The sequence below is a fragment of the Lycium barbarum genome, chromosome 10, assembly GCF_019175385.1.
Source record: "Lycium barbarum isolate Lr01 chromosome 10, ASM1917538v2, whole genome shotgun sequence".
Classification (NCBI taxonomy): Eukaryota; Viridiplantae; Streptophyta; class Magnoliopsida; order Solanales; family Solanaceae; genus Lycium; species Lycium barbarum.
Genome location: NC_083346.1, coordinates 10,797,379 through 10,820,428, shown reverse-complemented (window position 1 = coordinate 10,820,428; position 23,050 = coordinate 10,797,379). Strand labels below are relative to the sequence as shown.

The 23,050-nt window shown below is 35.0% G+C and overlaps 1 protein-coding gene, 1 long non-coding RNA gene and 1 pseudogene across 3 annotated transcripts; 2 read left to right on the top strand and 1 right to left on the bottom strand.

Moving 5' to 3' along the window:
* Positions 1-706: 706 nt before the first annotated feature.
* Positions 707-8,892, top strand: LOC132612712 (probable bifunctional TENA-E protein; annotated as a pseudogene).
* Positions 6,595-8,133, bottom strand: LOC132615986 (uncharacterized). Its single transcript, XR_009572922.1, has 2 exons — positions 7,486-8,133; positions 6,595-7,327 (listed from the first exon to the last, which is right to left on the bottom strand). It is a non-coding gene; the product is annotated as an uncharacterized LOC132615986 (long non-coding RNA).
* Positions 8,893-19,385: 10,493 nt separating the features above from the next.
* Positions 19,386-23,050, top strand: LOC132616228 (probable bifunctional TENA-E protein). Of its 2 annotated transcripts, none has more exons than XM_060330847.1 (3): positions 19,386-19,589; positions 21,355-21,572; positions 22,558-23,050. In XM_060330847.1, exons 1-3 carry the CDS (start codon positions 19,401-19,403, stop codon positions 22,871-22,873), a joined length of 723 nt encoding a protein of 240 aa, XP_060186830.1. In that variant the 5' UTR covers positions 19,386-19,400; the 3' UTR covers positions 22,874-23,050. The 2 variants fall into 2 exon arrangements, with proteins under 2 accessions (XP_060186830.1, XP_060186831.1); XM_060330848.1 differs by having other exon boundaries at positions 19,420-19,589; positions 21,345-21,572.

The window sequence follows — 23,050 nt, the reverse complement described above, 5'->3', positions numbered from 1 at the left end:
GATAGGAACTAACATTGCGGCAAGCTTGGTTCAGAATTAGAGAGAGGGAAATCGAGGACGGCAATGCAGAGTTGAAGTAATTTGAGATGAAGCAAAGGGTTTGGGATTGTGAAGGTAATGTAGCGGGAAGGAATTATGGTTTTGAAAAACAGTTGCATCCAACGACATTTTTGAAGAAATAGGAGGAAAAGCTACAAAGTGAAAAGGAAGGATGAAAGCACAAGAACAAAAGGAAGGATGAAAGCACGAGAACACCTTATTCGGAAAAAAGAACAAAGAAAAGGGATAATCACCTTTCAATTATTGATAATACCTCATTTTGATCCTTATAATATATAATTAAGCATATTTTTAACTTTCAATTAACTAAAATGAAGTTTTATCTTTACTAATAAAATTTATAATCACGTAAATCATTAAATATTTATAATATATTTCAGATTACAAATTTTAACTTTTTCTTTATGTTCTTCCAATTTGTATTTAATCAAATATCATCCTATCATATAAGATAAGTTTCAACCTTAACATCAAGCTGAACAATGAAAACTTGTCAAAACGGAGCAACATAAATTATCAACACACGTCTATATTACTCGACACTTCTGATTAGAGCACCCAACATATAAATAACCTAGGACTATAGAAGGAAAAATAATGATTGTAAATAGTTCAAGAATTTCTAAGTTAAGGAAATTAATCAGACATGGAGAAAAAGAATGAAGGAGTAACATTTGAAAAAGGCAATATGCAGAAACCAACACAAATACAAAAGTGGCTAAGGAAGCACAAGTTGCAATATACTGCAGCCACCAAACACCCTTTTGTTTATAGCATCCATGGTGGTCTTGTCGATTTCTCTTCTTTCAAGAAATGGCTGGTAATTAATCTAGTGTAATTTCTTTTGACATTGTTTGGTGTAGTTTTAATTCGTTGTTTTTATTTCGGGTTACTAAGTAGGAGTTGGCAGCATTTGCAGCTAGTGTTTTGCTTAAAGCATGGAAAGAGTCGACTAATAGCTCTGATGTTGAAGTAATGTTGGCTGGTTTGGGCTATTTAAATGATGAGATTTGTTGGTTAAAAAAAGAAGCTCCCAAGTGGCACATTTCCTTGACCAGTGTTGTTGTTGATCACAAGCCCGTCCTTGATTACTTTAGGTATTTACTACTACTAATAATCTTGCAGCAATAACTATTTTGGTAAGGATTTAGCTTCTATATATACCTCGATAAAATACAGAAATTTACACCGTTTGTAACTTTGTATACTTTGATACGTATAGCAGCCTAGCAGGTCACTCTTCTCATTATTTTCATGGACAGTTATCTTTACTTATTTAGTTTGTTTTCCAAGTTACCGGTCTCAGTTTCTTATGACGATAGTTAATCTTTTAGGTGATTTATAGTGTAAATTTTTTAGCACGGTACAGATTATCTTTTTATTTTTCACACGGTGTCTGACCTAATTATTTGGATTCGCGTCTGAAAATTAGTAAAATGCTCCTAATAAAGGCAGCTACTCCATGATCAAGTCTGAAACTCGGGTTAAGGGTGCTCTCGATACTAGGACAACTTTTATCAGGTTAAGGATGAAGGAGCATCTGCTGCCACAACTCTCATCATAGAATATATATTTTTTCCTTATGGTTAGTACATAGAAAATCTTAATTATTGAAAATTTGCATTTTTGATTTAGATTTTCAACCCTAAAGTTCAGCCACAGATTACACAATAAATTATATTACTTGTTTTAACTAGGCAAAAATTACTATATGTTGAATACAATAATTAGTAAATGACATGCCAAATGGTGTTCATGATCCACTTGATCTAGGGGCAAAGTATGTTACATTTGTTGAGATATATACTATTAACCATGTGTTTGGATATAATATTTATTATAGTATTTAAATAGATCATGTACTAGTATGTGTGTCATTTACTTATATAGTAGATGATTTAGTGTATAGAGTTAAGCTTATACACGGAAGGTTAAATCGTCGGTTCTTATAAGTATAAAATCTATGTTTACAATCTAAGGTGGAAATTGGACAAATCCATCGGTATGATTTTAGCACAAGATTAATATAATGTATCTTCATTATGGGAACGGTAAAGTTCTGTCTTCTAGTGCTAGTACATTTTGTATGTATTGAACGGACCGAGTAGAGATAAGTGTTTTTGTACTGAATATATAAAACAAATTCTCTAGTTCATTAAATGTACTTATACTCTTAATCTTGATATAATTATTATGATCGATGTGATTTGTTCATTATTTTGATTTATTAAAAGGTACGACTCAATTGCGGGTCTATGTATTCCTGGTAAATTGGATAATGGCAAATTACATTTGTGAAATAATAATTAGTTGATAGAATTCATGTCTCGACCTTGAGATTGATGATACCCCTTTATGGATGCTTATAAGTCTCACGTGAAAATCCTGTAGGTGGATTTTGTATCCGTCACATGATGTAAGTTAGGCAAAAATATAAAGGATTCAATTAGTCAATGAATTAAATTGTCAGTAATTTAATTTAATTGATTGGTATCTGTAATCTTAACATGGGGAGTTAAATAAGGTTTAATGTATGATTTCGAAATCGAACTGAGGAGTGCAGTTACGATTTTTTAGTGGAATAATTCATAATTTATTATGGTAGGATTAATTAAGATATTTCAAATTAATTCCATAATAGGAAGCATCGTTAATTAAATTATGTGGTCCCTGCTGTGCTTGAATAATAAAGAATTAAATGGAATATTATTTCTTGGTGGAAAATAAAGACCCAGCAGGTTTTGGAAAAGGGTGAAAACCCTAAAACCTGTAGTTATAAAATAGGGGTCTTATTCCATAAGGAGGCGAAGGTTTTACAAGTTTCTACACTTTTTCCATAGAAATTCGCCCGCACGAATTTCACAAATTCTAGTATTATTCGACGATCTCGTGGATGGTGTGTGTTCGTGGTTGAAGATTCGATTCTTGGTCGCGGTCACGCTTCAAGAGATAAGTATCAATTTTATGTTTGATTAATATCTTGATTATGTGTGTTATACCCCATTTTAATCGGGTCAAAGCGGAGTATAACATATTGGTGATTCCTAATTATTTAATTTAAGGAGCCGCCACCTAATTATTTTAACGGTGAATTAGGACACCTATTTTAACTAAGTAAGTGCTAAAAAGTTAACTCCGATTAATAGTCTACTTAACTTAATGATTCTAAGTAAGGGTTCTTAGTTATCCTAAAGGGAAGGGGTAAGACATCCTTTAAGATCCGCTCAAATACGGTTAACCGGCTAAACTTAGGTTAGTTAATTTAAAAATAGTCTCGAAATATAAGTATAGCATTTTATATATTTAAGAAAATAGCTTGCATTAGTGAACGTTGATAGCGATACAGATAAAATTAGTGAACGTTAATAGCGATGTAAACAAAATCTTCTTTTTCCTAAAAAGTCGAAAGACTTATTTGGAAAATATCAAGTAAAAATTTAACATTTTATAAATAATAAAATATAAGAAAGAACTTAAGGCTCCAATTTAGGCTAGGTGAATATTTTGAAATCTGATTCCAACTCCTTAGCAGAGTGGAATGAATCCGAATGATTAATAAAAGGTTAAAAAATTGTCATATGCTAATCTTAAACCCATAAAGCCCCGTATCAAACAATAAAAAGAAGCACCAAATGAATCATTCAACAACCACACTCGAGCAAAATAGTTAATAATGCAACGAGCTAAATATCTCGTCTCAATAACCCTCCGAAGGATTTTTACTTCTTCAAATTGAAGGCTATTCTCCCTGATAAATCTGAGGTTATAGGAAGAGATGGTATGCAGTGGCCAACTCCATGGGAGATGAAATAGTCTTGCATTAAGACTCAAGATTTACTCCAAATGTGTACATGCAAAGAAAAGGGAAATAAAGAAATTAGCAGCAATTCATTATCCAAGCAATTTACACGATCATCGTACATGGCAGACTTGAATATCTAAACTAAACAAACTAACCACAGAGATTCAAGCTTGCATGTCTTATATGTTTATAGAGAGATTAGGACATGTTTGAGGTTGTCTACTAAGCTATAAATAAAAATTAATCATAAATAAATCATACACACATATACAATCCCACACATAATCGATCAAGTCAACACGGTACAAAGGTTAGGCAAAAGAAAAAAGTAGATGATCCAATTGGCCCGAAGATAACAAAATTTCAAAGAAAAGAAAGGCAGAAAGCCCATATGGAGATATAAAACAGATAAAGAGGAACAAATAGTCAGGCCCAATACACCAAGGCAAAATAAAGCAATACACTTGCACTAAGCCCTTTAACCAACATAGGCCACAGATTTACTATGATAAAGGGTATACCTCATATACACTAAATATACAAGCTTATATATATGCATCGCATATAGAGCTCTGAGTATACTTGGTATATTTTGATATATTCCATGTACGTTCAGCTTATAGTCAAACAAATTGCCATGTAAACTTTACAAACGACTTAGTCTAGCATGTCACATCTAACAGAGAATTCAAAGGCCATCTACAGGACATTCAATCAGCTAAAACATGATAAGGATTGGATAAGAAGCACAATAACTCAAAGACTACAGGTTCATTCCAACTATTCATGCATTCGGGCTAAAACCAGTTTTAAAGGGTGAAACATGTTGAGGCTCCAAGGGATTTGCTAAGCTTAATCAAGACAGGGCAGATACACATGCTCCTAAATTCTGAAACAATCCAGTTACTAAAACAAGAACATAACATATCTGCTCAAATTAATGCATTTATCATCTAATGAACTAGAATGGTTAAAAAGACAGTAGTTCATACTTTACATACGGCTAATGAGAAATTAAACGTTTAAACCCTTCAAAACTATTCATGCTACATTAATAACCAACCTTTAGTAAACAAAGCAGACATGATTGGAACTTCAATATCATACCAAAGTGAAAACAGTATTAAAGAAATAGAAACAAAAGAGGAATGATCTATTTGTTCAAAGAAAATCCAGACAGCAGCCATTTACTCATTATTTAATCCAACATATATTGTTAAGACTATCGAATACTCAGCTATGTTCAAAAGAACATCCCAGCAATCATTAAGACCTAAGCAGCACCTAATCCCACAAACCAGACTGAAATTGGACAGTTTGATAAGCTGATTATGTTTTAAGGGAAAATTTACATACAGATAATCATACAAAGATCCAACCGATGGCATAGGTACACCAAAAGCCATGTTCAGAATTTCATATTTTCCAAATAGTTATCCCTTAGGCTCAAGCAAAGACAAATACGTAGGTTTACTCAAATCCCCATTGGGCCGACTCAAACTGTCTACAATGGCAGGAAACTGATTCTAACAACCAGAACTCAAATCAATCCAACCATACAATGAACTAGATATGCTATTTAAGCAACAAAACAGGCTTCAAAGGGGCACAAGCAAACTTCTTATACATTTCACGGATTGTAAACACAACAGTAAGAAGAATGTCGAATTTTAGAACTGAATACCTACTTAGCAGGGGAAAAATCATCAAGGAAAACAACATGCTACATATGCAAACCAACAATCTAACAACCCAAAAACTTGGAATAAACTTATACACTTAAACTAAATTTATATTGAAGATGTAAAGCATTCAGAAAACTATATAACGATTTGGACTTTGCACACATACCATAACCAAAATAAGGCTAAGACAAACTCGAAATCGAATCGTCTAACTCATGCTGACATAAAACAAACTAAACTTTAACTAAATATGCTGTAATTTAAACAAACCGAAAATAAAACCATAAGAATCCAAAATGGAGACACTACAAGACTAAATTGAAACAGAACTGAAATTTAAATAAATTACCAAAGCGAAAACGAAAACAAGACAGGACAAAGAACGGGAAGGGAGAATATTATGTAATAAACTAAAGCATTTTACACTCACAAACAAGGAATCACGAATACGCGTTGATACGCTCAAATTACACCTATTAATGGTGTAAAGCGGACGTTGTCAAATATAGTAACCCAAACGAGGTTGGGGTCGAATCCCACGGGGAATATGGAAAGAAAAGGATACTAATTGTATGCGATACTAGTCTTTAAAGGCTTTAATCCTATTCCTGATAGTTTGAAATATTTGTTGAATAATGCTATTGAATATTTTGACTTGAATTGTATTTAATGCGAGAGAGAGACTAAGGTTGTGTTCCCCATTTTGATTAGATATTATGCTTCAGGTTTTCATGTGATATATTTCTAATGGTTGTTCTATGAGTATGTACTTGATCTCTTAAGGACTTCCTAATGTTTCCCAACAGTTAGGACGTATTTCCTCTTTATGATTCTTCCGAATGTAAAAGAGTTGTAATCGAAGAGCGACCAATAATGCCAATTTAGACTTGTTCTTATCCCTAAGTTAGTCTATTAAACGAGGGTTAACGCCCCGAGTCATTGTTATTCAATCTTACCAATACTGACTCTCTTTCCCAAGAAAAGTTAATATAATGGCTTAGGCTAATGCTTGCAATCATTACCCAACGCTAACGCACAAATATAGAATAACAATCATTATGCATATATCAATAGTAGAAACCCATTTACATAATATCCATCATAGGATCCACAACCTTAGGATTAAAATTAGTTACTCATACTTTTGGCTAACAAAGAAAGCTTAAAAGTTAACATAATATACTTACGATGCGAATACAATATGGAATGAAAGTGAAGTTGTTGCTTTAAATGCTCCAACCACTTCAAATATTCAAGACCTAAAGTTAATGCTCCTTCAGAAAAATCAGAATTATGAATTAAAACCCTACTTTAAGTATTTATAGGGCCAAAAATCGCGCCAAGTTTCTGGACAAAAACATCCTTACGCGGCATCATTACGGACCGTAACACAGGTTACGGTCCGTCCTTCGGTTCGTCCTTTGTCAGCGTGATGTCACGGCCACTATGGGACGGTCCGTATCTCCCAGCGGATCATGGCCTCAATCTTCAGTGGCCAATGCGTTACGCCACGACGTTACGCCCCATAACCTAAGTTACGGACCGTCCTTCTGGGGCGTAACCTGCGACACTACTTAGGCAACTTTCTGAAAATTTCCCTCAGCTTACGGTACACGTTACGGCCCGTAAAATGAGTTACGGACCGTCCTTTATAGCGGCACGTATCCTCTCTGGTACGGATCACGTTACGGCTCGTAACATGAGTTACGGACCGTCTTTTAGCTCCAAGTTGTCTGTTTTTCAGCATTCTTTATCATTTCCGATCCTTAGTCAACCAACCCTATAAAACACAAAAATAACATAAGAAACGATATAAAAACATTTTGAAACAAGCAACACTTCTAGTTACAAAGGTATAAAATGTGCCGAAATTCACGGCACATCACGCGTCTAAAATCAATCGAACTAAAATGGGGGGAAGAGAGGGATTGCACTAACCTTTCTCGTGTGCAGTGAACAGGGTGCGGGGGTCTTAAATCTATGCTTGAACACCGAGCTTCCACACCCTTGGATTCGAAACCTCGGGTGAGACCAAAAGTAAAGAACAGAATAATATTAAGAGTATCTTAGCAGTGGTTTTGAAGGATATTTTTCCGACCAAAAAAAAACCCCCCAAATGACTAAAGAGGCGAGTATTTATAGGAAAAGTTCTAGGGTTTGCTGGGGTTCAAAATTTGGGTGGGATTTCTTGGTCAAATCTCCATTCAAATCCAAACGTTAGGATGTCTTGTATGTCATCGAACCAGAAAAAAAAGGAAGAAGATGAAATCCATTAAAGCTCTCGTACTAAAAAGGGCGAAAGAAGAAATGATAAAGAAAATCAGGTTTGAACGCACCAATTAGAATTAAAGCTCTGGCCATGAGGTGTTCAAGGTTTTTCTCGAAGTGGTGAGACCCTTACTGAGTTTTTGGTTGAGCTCTTGGAATTTTCTGTGAACGGTCATTGAGATAGAGAGAAGAGACGTTGGGGTGGGCGGCTGAAGGTTTAGAGATTAGGTTTTGGAGAGACTGAATGTGTATTGTTTTTTGGTGGGCCGGTCTTACGCAGAATTGGGCCTCAGTCCAACTAGCTTTGGGCTGAACTAATGTAATACTATGTAGGGAACATATATATGTGATACTAATAATAATTTAGCCATTAGAATTAATAAGGTGTAATTTAATAAAATATAAGTGAGTAATAATAAAGTAAGAATATTATATTTTATTATTAATATGCAAAATGAGTAAGAAGCAATATACAATGTATTAATAAAGCGACAGTTCCTAATAATAAAATAAGGACGAAGAATAATATATTTAGTTTATTAATAATTGTTAGAAGCTCAAAAGAATGAATTGGAATAAAGGAGGGACAAAATCGGGTGTCAACAATGTGTTATATATATTACATGCAAGTTCGATCCTGGCTATTTGCTTCCGCTGCGTATGCCTGTATGCCATCAACATTCACTTCTTGAAGTGCTTAATTTTATGCTCTGTTTTTTCTTTCCAATTAACTACATAGTTTCATCTAAATTGATGGTACAGATTTTTTGAACGGTTGACAAGTTCAGAGGTGAAGTATGCAGAGGCAGTAACCATTTTATGGGCAGTGGAATCAGTTTATCACAATGGTTTTGGGCATTGTTTGGAAGAAGGAAATAACACTCCACAAGAAATGAAAGATGCTTGTAAAAGATTTGGCAATGACAATTTCAAACGATATTGTCAATCACTTGAAAACATGGCTAATCAAAGGCTAGAAGAGGTATCGGACGAAGAAGTGTCGAAGACTGAAGTTTTAATCCCGAGTTTCTTGAAAATGTTGTTCATTTCTGGAGTATGAATCTTGGTGAAACTTGAGTTTTTGTTACTTGTTCCTATTTCAATGTTGAAATAAAAATAGTGGGATGTGTAATGTAACATGGAGCTGAGTTTTGTATAGTTACTCTGTTGGTGTATGTGTTGGTTAATTTGTCAGTTTTTTTTGTTTTTCACGATGTCTTCTTCCTGTTAACATGAATACAAAATTTAAAAATTCAAAATGCTAGAGTTATAATTAAGTTTCTAATATAGTCATATTTTATGTTTAGCAAGAACCAAATAGGATTAATTAAATGAGGTTTTCCTTTCCTTATTAAGATTGTATCCAGGGGCGGAGCCAGGATTTTCATCAAGGGTGTTCATATTTTAGGACAGGGGATGTGTGAGGAAAAAAAAATAGCGCATGAAGAAAACACACAGCCAGGATTCGAACTCGCATCCTCAGCGAGAGTTTGCACACCCTTAGCCGTTGGGCTATCCTTCTTTTCTATGTCAAGGTTGTTCATTACTAGTATATATCCACAAAGTTCTATATTTAATATAGGCATCCGACATTTTTTTCCGACGAAGGGTGTTCATATGACCATCCTTGAATAGGTGTGGCTCCGCCCCTGATTGTATCAATGACTATTAAGTTCTCCAATTGCAGCTCTTATTAAAGTTGAACAAGAAATTTTTGTATGATTCGTATTTTGGAAGCAATTGCATGCAAATAAATTCTTGCTAGTTCTTCCTATAACTAAGAGCAAGAGTTAAGTCACGTCATCTTTCGAAACTATTTTAAATAAAAAGCTGTCGTCACGGCATCCACGGTCGGTGGTCATCCCTCTCGGGGGACTGGTCTGCCCCTTAATACTGAATCTATCACAGAATTCCCAGTTTTGAATATCCAAATCCCATTACCACTACTAAATTTCATAATCATATCCCTACTAATTATACTTCAACTTTGAAATTGGCTGGATCTAATGAAAATGAACAAGGGGTGGAGCCAATAGAGATGAAATCTGTGACTTTTATTAACGGGGAACCAAGAGTTAAATGGATAGAAAATGAAGTGGCACGTATGAACATCATTCAAGAACTACAATATGCTGTTGTAGGCAAGTTTTCGTATGGATGGCCGGAACTGGATAAACTGCGGAAGATCATACCAACACAGTGTGGTATGAAAGGGGAATGCAAAGTTGGATTCTTTAGACATCGACATGTCTTGATTCGATTGAGTCTGAGGGAAGATTATATAAACCTTACTTCCAAGGGTTCATATTTCCTCAATTCAAAAGATGGATACTACTACCAAATGAGACCCCTGATCTACGATACAAAATTTAAAGGGAATGAAGAGACCACAAAAGCCATGGCGTGGATATCGTTCCGTAATCTGTTACCAACGTATTGTGTAAAAGAATCATTATTTTCTCTTGCATCTGCAGTAGGTAAACCATTACACTTGGATGTTGCTACAATTAATAAAACGCGCCCAAGCTGTGCTAGAGTCAAGGTTTTGGCTGATCTAGCTGAGGAACTACCAAAGGTGGTTTATATGGATATAGAAGATGAGAAAACTGGGACTATAAGGGTAGTTACTGTTAACATTCAGTATGACTATTTGCCTAAGTACTGCTTTGAATGCAAGTTGCAGGGACATGATGAAAAGGACTGCAAAATTCTAAATCCTGAACTTATTCCAGCAACGAATGGTAACAATATATCTATTAGCAATGAGAAAGGAAAAATGGAAAATAAGGAGGGGGAGACAACTGATCGAAAAACTGCAAGAAAGAAAGGAATTAACTAGAAAAGGGGAAAGTTTTTTCCTCCCAAAAGGCTGGCTAGTGGCAAAATTGTTGGAAACCTTGCACAATGGAATGCCAAACATGGTCGCAAAACTGATGGAGAAGATAAAGAAAAAGGACTGGTCGTTAATGATCAACAAGTGATTGCTCCAAATTCTCAGGTCTGCATTAAAAATAAATATGATGCCCTGTCAAACGAAGAGGAAGAAGAAGAAGTTAGTAATGAGGAGAAACAAAAATCACAAGATTCAGTTGTGGAGATCAATGCAAACAATGAGAACAAGGAGGCAATATCACAAGACAGTATACAAAAGCAAGCAACAGAAAATAAAAAGGAGAATGCAAGTTCTAAACCTTGGGTGGAAGCAGTTTTCGGCAAAGTGCTTCACCATAAGGAAGTTGACAATGACAAGGCTTTAATGATTGTCCAGAAGGCTACTAAATCTTCAAAGTGAGGCGACAGAGTAGAAGAGAAAGAAGTTTCTTTACCAGGGTCACAACAAGACAAGGACAATCACATGATCTCACCATGTTCATCTCAAGTTGGAAATTCTGGGAATAAGGAAGAGATACAGAGTGAACAAATTCAGGAAAAAAATTGGGTTGGAAAAATAATATTGTGGAGGGTAAACCACCTGATAAGCATGTAGAGGAACCACCAGATGGCAAGGCAGTCACAAAATTTTCTGAAAATAATGAAGAGTTTATGATAAAGGAGTTGGATATGCCACCAGAAACTATAAGCTCAAATAGTGCAAAGGAACAGGAACTGGGAACTGGTGGTGCTAAAAGATACAGAGATCAGTCCGTCAACTGCAGAAAACAAAGAAGAGCAATCAAAACAACAGACAGAACATGATACTTTGGTAAATACAAATGCAAGGTTACAAGATATTGTTGCACATAGGGTCATAACAGAGGAGATGAAGGTGGTATTAGGGGAACTAAACAATCTTGAGGGGGATACAGGAACTGAACTAGAGGCAAGCATGCTAAAAAAGATTGCAAGGGAAGCTGATATATCTCCAAAAGTGTTGACAAAAAGCCTTAAAAAAAAAAAAATCAGGAGAAACCAAAGAACCAGGAGAATCCACAAGCCAAAAGGCTTTTGCTAAAGAGATTTACTTCTACAAAATCCAAATGATGTTGAAAGCTTTAGTTTGGAATATTAGATCAGTGAATACACAACAGGCTTTTCAAAGACTTATCATGTTACAAAGACAATACAAGTGTTTTATTATTGCTCTAATGGAACCTTTTCAAAACTGTAGACATCTTGAGAAGTATAAGAGAAAACTGGGAATGGCATCTGCTATTGCAAATCAAAATGGGAAGATATGGGTTTTTGTAGAGGAGGCAGTTCAGTGGGATATCATCATGAACACTGATCAACAAGTTACTTTGAGATTGAATCATCCAGATATTAACAAAGACATTATAACCACTTTTGTCTATGCTAAATGTGATGATGGGGAGAGGCAAAGATTATGGGAGGATTTATACCATTTGGCAGGACGAATGGAGCTACCATGGATGGTTGGGGGAGATTTTAATGTTATTATTTCAGAGGAGGAAAAATTAGGGGGTCTTCCAGTTACTTTAAATAAGTGCGAAGACTTTGCTTTTTGTATCAATTCATGTGAACTTTTTGATCTGGGCTTTAAAGGAAACCCATTTACATGGTGGAATGGCAGGGCAACTGATGATTGCATTTTTAAAAGGTTGGACAGGATTCTAGCAAACCTTTCTTTTCAAGGAATTTTTCCTCAAATTGAGGTGGAACATCTTATAAAGACAAGATCAAATCATGCTCCTTTGGTTCTATCTTACGGAGAAAAAGTGACTAATGTTCTTAAACCTTTTAGGTTCTTGAATTTATGGGTGAAGCATTCTTCTTTTAAAGAAGTAGTACAGGAGAATTGGAAGACAGATTTTGTTGGATCTCCTTATTTGGTTTTTAAGCAAAAACTTAAAAATCTTAAAGGAATTTTAATCACATGGAGCAGAGAAACCTATGGTGATATATTTAAACAGCTGGCCATCAGGGAGGAGGTTGTAAAGGTGAAGGAACAGTTATTTGAGGAGGAGCCTAATATCACAAACAGGATCATTCTTCAAAAGGCACAAGTAGAACTGAAAAACTACCTCAACTTCGAAGAGCAGTACTGGAAGCAAAAGGCTGGTTTTTCTTAGTACACTGAAGGAGATAGAAATACCAAATTTTTCCATAATCATGTAAATGGGAAGAGGAGAAGATTGCAGATAAACATAATTCTGGATACCAATGGAAACTGGTTGGAATCCAAGGAACTAATTTGTGCAGAAGTTGTTAAATTCTTTAAAAATCAGTTCTCACAAGAAGATGATACATATGTTACTTTATTACTGAATCATGTCCCCAGTATGATTTCACATGAGCAGAACATGACTTTATGCAGATACCCAACAAAGGAAGAAGTAAAATAGGCAGTTTTTGAACTTAATGGGGATAGCACCAGTGGACCAGATGGGTTTACAGGAATTTTCTATCAGAAGTGCTAGGATATAGTTAGAGATGATGTTTATGCCATAGTCCTAGCTTTCTTTGATAGGGAAATACTACCAAAATCCTTCACTCACACAAACCTAGTTCTAATACCAAAGAAGCATACTGTTCAAAGTTTTTCAGACTTAAGACCTATTAGTATGTCTAACTTTATTAACAAAGTGATTCAAGAGTAGTTCATGATAGGTTGGAAGGTGTGTTGCCTACTTTGATTTCAGCAAACCAGTCAGGTTTTGTTAAAGGGAGAAGTATATTTGAAAACATTCTCCTCGCCCAGAAAATAGTTTCAGATATCAGACTAAGAGGTAAGCCTGCTAATATGGTCATAAAATTATCTTATGCATGTTTTGAGAAAAATGGGGCTTGTTGAACATTACATTAACATAATTTGGTGATTGGTTGCATATAACTGGTACACTGCTTTAGTTAATGGTCAGCCTACAGGTTTTTTCCAATCAACTAGAGGAGTGAAGCAGGGGGTCCTCTATATCCATCTCTGTTTCTTTTATCTGCTGAAGTGTTGTCAAGAGCCCTAAATTCTTTATTTGAAGACAGGAGTTACATAGGGTTTGGGATGTCTAAATGGACTAATCCTCTTAATCATCTAGCATATGCTGATGATACAATTATTTTTGCATCGGTAGACCTAGAATCCCTAAAGAGTATCATGGAGGTTTTCAGGAAATATGAGCAGTCATCTGGACAGCTTATTAACAAAGCCAAAAGTTGATATTACATGTATGCTAAGGTCAGCAATGAGCTAATCCAATCAGTGGGTACCATTACAGGCTTTGCCAAAGGTCAGTTTCCTTTTACCTATTTGGGTTGCCCCATCACTAATGCTAGGAAGAAGAAAATTTTCTTTTATGATCTTATAAAGAAGGTGAAAGGGAGAATATTGTCATGGAAAGGTAAGTTGATATCATTTGGGGGAAAGGCTGTTTTGATCAAAAGTGTATTGCAAAGCCTGCCAATACACTTACTTTCAGTTTTGGCACCTCCAAAGTGTGTTTTAAATGAACTTCATAAAATATTTGCAAAGTATTTTTGGAGTATTAAGGAAGATGAAAAAAAGTAAACATTGGTCTGCTTGGCAGAATATATGTTTACTAACTCAAGAAGGAGGATTGGGTTTCAAATCCCTGTTTGATATTTCAAATGTTCTATTTGCCAAATTGTGGTGGAGGTTTAGGACTACAAGCTCACTTTGGTCAAATTATATGTGGAACAAATACTGTAAAAAGGAAATCCCTACTTTGGTACAGTGGAAAGGGGGAACACAGGTGTGGAAGAAGATGCTTGAATTAAGGGAAGAAGTAGAACATGAAATTTGGTGGGAAATTAAAGCAGGATCAACAAATGTATGGTATGAGAATTGGACGAAACTGGGGGCATTACATTATGTGGTTCCATCTGATTTTCCAATTAATGAAGAATTGGAGGAAGTGGCAGAATTAATTCAAGAAGGAAAATGGAAGGAAGAAGTGTTACAAGAAACTTTTCCAGTTGATATTGAGGATTTCATTAAATCAGATATCCATATTGAACAATTACAGGGATACTAGGATAGGCCATGGTGGATGCCAACTACCACAGGAAAATTCACAGTAAATAGTGCTTGGAATATGCTTAGGCATAGAGATACAAAGCAAGGATTACAAAAATTTGTGGATTACTGGGATTCCTTTTAAGTTATCATTTTTCCTGTGGAGATTATGGAAATTTAAACTTCCAACACATGATCAATTGAAAAGAATGAGAATACATGTGGCCTCTAGATGTTATTGTTGCTCTAATTCTCAGGAAGAAGAAACAATTTATCATCTTTTTGTTACAGGCAATTTTGCAAAGGAAGTATGGAACTTGTTCATGAATGCTGCAGGATTGCACGTAAATCTTATCCAAATACACCAAGTTATCAGAACATGGTGGGAAGCAGATCGTGGGAACAAGCTTAAGGCAATTCTTCATGCAGTTCCCACTATGATAACTTGGGAATTATGGAAAAGAAGAAATGCAATCAGACATGGAGGTAATGTGAGTTTGAAGAGAGTGGTGCATGAAGTAAATAATAATTTGTTTTATTTAGCTAAAGCTAGGTATCCATGGTTGAAGAACATCCCTTTTCTTTGGCCAGAGTTGGTGAGGTTCTTAGGAGGTTACAAGTCTCTGGTTTCTACTAGAATTGTATACTGGACTTTTCCTAGTGAGAGATGTTATAAATGCAATACTGATGGGCATCAAGAGGGAACCCTGGTCCCAGTTCATATGGTTTCTGTGTAAGGGATTGGAAAGGAGACTTAGTGTTTGCACAATGCAAGGAAATAGAGATGACGACCAATGTAATTGCTGAAGCAAGGGCAGTAATGGAAGGTTTACATTTTTGTGTAACTAAGAAGATTCTACCAGTGGTTGTTGAAACTGATTCTATGCTGATAAGGAATGTGTTAAACAAAGAATGGAAAGCACCATAGTGTATTGCCACATTAGTTGACAGAATAAGATTTATGATGGAGGAAAACCATGTGACAGTGCAACATGTGTTTAGAGAAGGAAATAAGCTGGCTGATTTTTTTAACTAACTTAGCTTTTGATTTTGTAGGTACAACAAGTTTTGATAGTTTTTCTGAACTGCCTAGTGCAGCTAGGAAAATCGTAAATGTGGAGAAACAACAAATCCCTAATCTCAGAATCAGAGCAGCAAGGAATAACAATTATCAAGCAGGGAATAACAACAATCAAGCAGAAACGTAAGAGATAATGGATTCAATTATTACAAAGGCTTCAGTAGTGGTATTAGTTTAGGCTCATTCCACTGAAGCTCTAGTAATGATTGAAAACTATATCTCTACGTCATCAACGATAGTACCAACAACTGATTTTTCAGTCACAAAGGACTAACAGCCCAGATCTACAAGTTTTATACTATAAGAGGCTATTTACAGAGAAAATGAAGTTGTTACCGTGTTTACACTTTTCCATCAGCTAGCAAGCATGAATGAATCTCAAATCGGGCCTCTGTTTTGGGACGAGCTTCATCTTCTTCGGAGTTGGTTACTCCTCGACAAGATTTTCATTGCACCAGGTGAGAGCTTAGTAGGTGCGAATAAAGTGAAAGTTTGCCAGAAAAGATGAATTTGGTACCTGGATATAGCTCAGATTAGAGATGAGTTCGTGTGATTCTAACGGTTTGAAGTGATGCTGGGTCTGAAATCATCGAGATGTTGATGATTTTTAGATAACCGCCGTCACTTCCATCGCCGACGACCTCCTGGTAGATCGGAAGTTTCGAGACATCAGAGAGTTGTTTTAGGAAGTCCGTTTGGTTCTGGTTAGAAGGAATTAGGCAACTTTACTCTTTTCTATTTTGCCCTTTGGCTTTTCAGATGTTTGTTTTTTTTTTTGTTTTCTTTTTCCTTTTCTTTGATATGTACTTATTTATTTATTTAATAAAATATCAACCACTAAGTTTCACTTAGTGGCACTTATTTAAAAAAAAAAAAAAACTAAGAGCAAGAGGTAAAATTTACTACTCATCAATCGGAAAAGAAACATAAACTTTGACATGAAAAATCGATTTTTTTGTTTTGACCCATTTGAAATCTATGTTATATCGAATGACACTTCTTTTTTGCTCCATCACAATTATATTAGTGATTTTATGTTGTTATCGCTCTTATTCAAAGTTGAACAAGACAATTGTTTTATGATTCGTATTAGTAATCTCTTTAAAAATTGTATTAAGTAATTCTTAAACAAGACAATTATTGTATGATTCTAACCAGCGACCAAGTAATTGTATTAAGTAATTGACTTGGAACTTGAACAATTATCCACAAATTAGTTTGTGCTATTCTAACTATAACGAAGACTAAGAGGTAAAATTAACAAATATGATCATTCTAATTAAACATTCCTCATCCTTGGTAAGGAAAATTCGATCTCTAAAAAGAGTTTCGACCCGTCAAGTTTTAGGCGGGGCAACCGCCTGCCCCAAACCCGGCCCATTTCCATATCGCTACAGTGGAGTAAAATTGATCTCAGACAAGTAGGTTCAAAATAGTCCATTAAATATACGCTTAACAATTTTGGTCCTTTAAGTGTGTCAAAAGTTTAACACTTTTGATCTTCGTCAAATATTTACCGAATGTTGTCGTTAGATATGACGGGAACTATAAAAATCATTAAAAAAATAGCGAGAACTTATATTTAGGCAGACAATTTTAGAAGCTTCTGCTATTTTTAATTTATTTTGATAGTCTGATGCAATATTTTGAGGTGTAATTTCTGCTCTTTTTTTGTACTATCTTTTAAGTGTCTAGTGTAGTTTTTTTTTTTTTTTTTTTTTTTTTTTTTTTTTTACAGTATCTGTCAAATCTAGAGTTCGTGGGAGACTAAAAGTGTAAAACTTTTGCAACTTAAAAGACAAAAACTGTTAAGTGCATACTTAGGCCCCGTTTGGACATGGTTTGAAATCATGTTTGGACATGCAATTTGGATATTTTAAGGAGTATTTTCTCTCATAGACAAAAAAACCCCACAAGTTGTGAAAACTATCAAAACATTCTCAATTCTTATACAATCTTACCAAATGAGCAAGTCATAGTTCATAACAAAATAAATAGGCTAATTCATAAGAACCGGCTCAAAATTAATACTAGCACCTTTCTAAAAATACAACATCAATTGGACGGTTGGTGGACATAAATAAAATTGGTAGACATATATAAATTAAAAGGTTGGTAGACATAAATAAAATTTGGTGGAAGTTAATGAGATTAGTAAATGATTGATGGAGGTAATTGTTAAAAATATCTACCAACTTATGAGTCTTTTTTTTATAAAATATAAACTTATGGGTTAAATTTTATATTTAAAAAGTTGAAACTATAATTTCAAACCATGAGTGAAAATGCATGTCAAAATGCTGATTTGAATTCATGGTTTGAAAACGCATAGCCGCCTACTTAAAAGGACTATTTTAAACCTACCCTCTAACATAAGAGACCATTTTTGTCATTTTTTCCGTTACGGTGCCTCGAGTTCTCCACCTTTCCCATAGAAAAAAGCAAATAGTCTTCGTAGCAAACAAGAGAAAAGGTCATAAATAGTCCCTTATCTATGGGAGTAGGTCTAAAATGGTCCATTAACTATACACTTACCGGTTTTAGTCCTTTAACTATCCAAAAACTTATCAAATTTGGTCTCCGTCTATTTTTTTATACAAACAGGTACAAACTCATAAACCTTCGTGAGATTAATCATTAAACCATTCCTCAGACCTATATTTTTTTCTCCCTGCTTCTTTTTCCTTAAGTTCATTTTTTAACCTCAACTTTTTTCCTCAAGTTCTCTCTCACTTTTCGTAACCGACGGACTGCGTCGGTTAAAATCGACAGAAAACCGACCCAGTCCGTCGGTTTTGTTAAAAAAAAAAAAAAAAAAACTGATGGTCTCACATCGGTTTTTTTTTTTTGTGAAAATTAAAGAATGAAATGTAGGAACTTGGAATCGAACCCGGGTATGTTCCTTGGCATTAAAGGGCTTTATCACTAGACCACTGATATTTTTTGGTCATATATTTACATTGATTTAATTTATACTGTTTTTTCGCTCTAAAAATCGACGGAGTCCATCTCCGTTGGTTTTTTTATAAAAAAAAATAAAAAATAATAAAAAAAAATCGATGGACTCCATCGGTTTATTTTATAAAATAATATAAAAAATAATTATATTTTTTCGCGCATTTTTGTGCAAAAAATAACCGACGCAATCCGTCAATTTTTTTTTTAAAAAAAAAGATTTAAAAAAATCATTGAAAAAACCGACGGAATCCGTCGGTATTTCTGTCGGTTTTTTCCATCGGTTTTTATCAGTTTTTTAGTAGTGTTCGAGAAGAGTGGTTACAGAAATTTTGTGCCTGAGTTTGTCTTTTCGAATTTTAGAGACTCGAGAGCGACATCAATGCTAGAATGCTTTTTTTTTTTTTTTTTAACAAGAGGAACTTGAAGAAAAAGAAGCAGAGAGAAATATTGATTTAACGATTAATCTCACGAAGGTTTATGAGTTTGTACGCTGTTTGTATAAAAATATAGACGGAGACCAAATTTAATAAGTTTTTAGATAGTTAAAGGATTAAAATCGGTAAGTGTATATTTAAGGACCATTTTAGATTACTTCCCACGGATACATAAGGGCTATTTATGGCCATTTCTCTAGCAAACAATAAAGAACAAGTTGAAAAGAAAATGGAACGAGCTACGAAAGAAATTTCAATGATCAAAAAATGGCTAAATCAACACCAGAAATTATATACAGCAGCCACAAGACACCCATTTACTCTTAGCATCCGTGATGGCTCTGTTGACCTCTCTGCCTTCAAGCGATGGCTGGTAAAAATATATATATATATATATATATATATATATATATTGTCCAAATTTATAAGCAAGTTAAAATATATTGTTCTTCTGTTTCTTGGTTTAAGGTTTTCTGTTACTTGTAACGATACTAAACTGTATGCTAATCGGGTAAGTTTCATGATTTAGAAGGAATTGTTGATGGAGAAAAGACTTGTTTTATATTTGTTGATAAGAAGTTACATCTGATGCAAATTTATATATATAGGATAGAGTAAGAACAAGATATCCTAATGGTAAAACCACTTAGAGAAAATCTTTCAATTAAGGAGAGAAAATTTATCCACTGCTACTGACAAATAAAAAAAGATAATTGGAACAATGATCTAACTAGGAGAACAAGAAGTTAATATGTAAATAATAGGTGTTTGATACAGTATTAAAAACTCCCTTATAATGTTTGCTTACTGTCAAAGTGTCAATGACTCCGAGTGCTTTTCTGAAACATTCAAGTTTAGACTTATTTGATAATTTACAGGAATTCTCTTTTGAGCTCAATTGAATGTAATGATAGCTAACTTCAATGTGCTTTGTTTCGACCTGAAAATAATTGGTTCTGATGCGAGCGTGATGGCACTTTACTGTTATGTTAATTTGAACGATGTAATCGACTTTTACACAACATACCTCATAGCAAACTCTCAACTGCATACATTCCTAGGAAGCCATAGTTCCTGCCACATATTCAGCTTTGGTGCTTGAGTCACATATACAGAGCTTGATGGGGCTTTGATTGTTTCTATATTTGAGCTGTAACAATATTCTATGAGTAAGATCTGACTAGGTGAACAGAAAGTAAAAGCTGTAAATAATAGGTGTAAGATACAGTGTTAAACACTATCATAGTGCATGCTTAGTGTCATTCTGTCAATGACTCCAAGTGCTGTTCTGAAACATTTAAGTTTAGCAATTTGATTATTTAAAGGAATTCTCTTTTAGCTCAATTGTTCGTAATGATAGCTAACTTCAGTGTGTTTTGTTCACCACCTGAAAATAATTACTAGGATTTCTAAAACATGAGTGCACTAATAAAAAAGGAGGAAAAATAGGTACTAAGTGAGAATTGATCCCTGTTTCTTTAGGTAAATAACTCAGCCTTCAACCAAGGGCACCATTTAGCCTTTTTGAAGCATGGGTGCCAGCAGATAATATTAGATCAATTTAAGAAATAAAGGGCAGCCCGGGGCACTAAGCTCCCCCTATGCGCGGGTCCGGGGAAGGGCCGGACCACAAGGTCTATCGTATGCAGCCTTACTTGCATTTCTGCAATAGGTTGTTTCCACGGTTATTTCCACGGCTTGAACCCGTGACCTCCTGGTCACATGGCAGTAACTTTACCAGTTACTCCAAGGCTCCTCTTCACATCAATTTTAAGAAATATGTACATAAAATTCATTGTTTGGAGGAGAGACCATGGGTTCACATGCACAATAAAATAGCCTATAAATCTGCCCCTGCACAACATATCTACTTGCAAACTCCCAGCAACATACATCACTAGGCAGCCATAGTTGCTGCCACATATTCAGATTAGTGCTTGGTGTTGCAGCCACATGTTGAACAAACTCTCAATCAGAGCTTGATGGTTTTGATTGTTTCTGTTTTTGAGCTTTAACCATATTCTATGGTGTGACACTTCGCTTCTCTTTTTGGTTTCTATGTTGCCCTGTTCTGTACAATTTCTATCTTGCAAGCTCATGCAGCTTTCTATCAGTTAAATATTAAAAGTTTGATGCAGGGGCAAGATTATATATTCGTTAGAGCCTTTGTCCCTTTCGTAGCAAGTTTACTGCTGAAAGCTTGGAAGGAGTCGGATGATGATTCAGACGTAGAGGTCATTTTAGGTGGTATTGCTGCGCTGAACGATGAGATATCATGGTTCAAGAGAGAAGCGTCTAAGTGGAGTGTTTCGCTGTCTAGTATTGTCCCTCAAAAGGCTAACCTGGAATATTGCAGGTATAAGGTGGACTATATACATATACAAGATCTTGCGCATTTCTATAATTAGGCTAAACTCGTTTTTTTGTGGTTCAAAGTTGTCCCACTAATACAATGTCTACACCTTTATCATGCTTTCCTGTTCAACATGAAATTGGTTTCCTTATTTCTATCTGCTATTGTCATCCTTTTTCTTAGAATTTAAAATTCAACAATTCTAATTTGATAGTATCTGAAGATGCACTCAGCCCCAGATTGTTTTTTTTTTCAACTACTATTTCAGTATTTCTACATATCTTATTAAACAAAACAGATTTTGCTTTGCTCGTTTCAGCCCCCTAAAGAATTTTATCGTGTAGTCTGGCTAACTGGTCAAGCTGATATAGACCTTTTAAAATCCTATTAACCTGTATTCAAGCTCCTAGCTGTGCTGTTTAATTGACAATCTTCTCTGCTGATACGATATCGTTTTTTAATCATGTAATCTGGCTAACTTGTCAAGCTGATATAGACCTTTTAAAATCCTATAAACCTGTACTCAAGCTCCTAGCTGTGCTGTTTTATTGACAATCTTCTCTGCTAAAGTTCATCGATATGGTTTTTTTATCATGTAATCTGGCTAACTGGTCAAACTGATATAGACTTTTTGGAATCCACTAAACTTGTATACATGATCCTAGTGGTGCTGTTTCACTGTCAATCTTCTCTGCTAAAGTTTATCGACTTTGTGTGTAGTTTTTGCTGTTAATACGGGACAATAAGCAAATTTCTAGTGGTTCAGGCATTGTGTTAGAATTGGTTGGCAGTATTTTAATCTTAAAAAGGAAAAGATATGAATACAGATCATGTATTACTTGTGCCTAAACAATGTCCTTACCTTCTCACTGCTAGTAAACTAAACCAAAGACATGTTTTTTTGTCCTGTGTATATACAGTGAGTAAACTTTAATCAAGTCGGCCACTGAGATTTTCTTTTGATTAACTGTGCCTCTTTTGATAACAGATTTTTGGAAAGCTTAACGAGCCCTGAAGTAGAATATACAGTTGCTATTGCAGCCTTTTGGGCAATTGAAGCTGTCTATCAAGAAAGTTATGCCCATTGTTTATCTGATGGCTCTAAAACCCCAGAAGAACTAAAAGAGACTTGTCAAAGATGGGGCAATGATGGTTTTGGTCAGTATTGCCGTTCTCTTCAAAATATAGCTAATCGTCGTCTTGAGAAGTCACCAGAAGATATCGTTTCAAAAGCTGAGGCAACGGTTATACGTGTTCTGGAGTATGAAGTTGAGTTTTGGAACATGAGTCGTGGGGAAACCTGAGTGCCTCTTGCTTCCCACCACATTCATGTACAGAGACGTTTCAAGTTGTGCGACGCCAACATTTTCACTCAGACGATATGTTGTACTCTATATGGAAAAAATGTGAAAGTGCTTCTAGCAAAGAATTGTTACATTGGCATGTTTTGGCTTCATTAACAAGAAATGTTTTTAATCCGA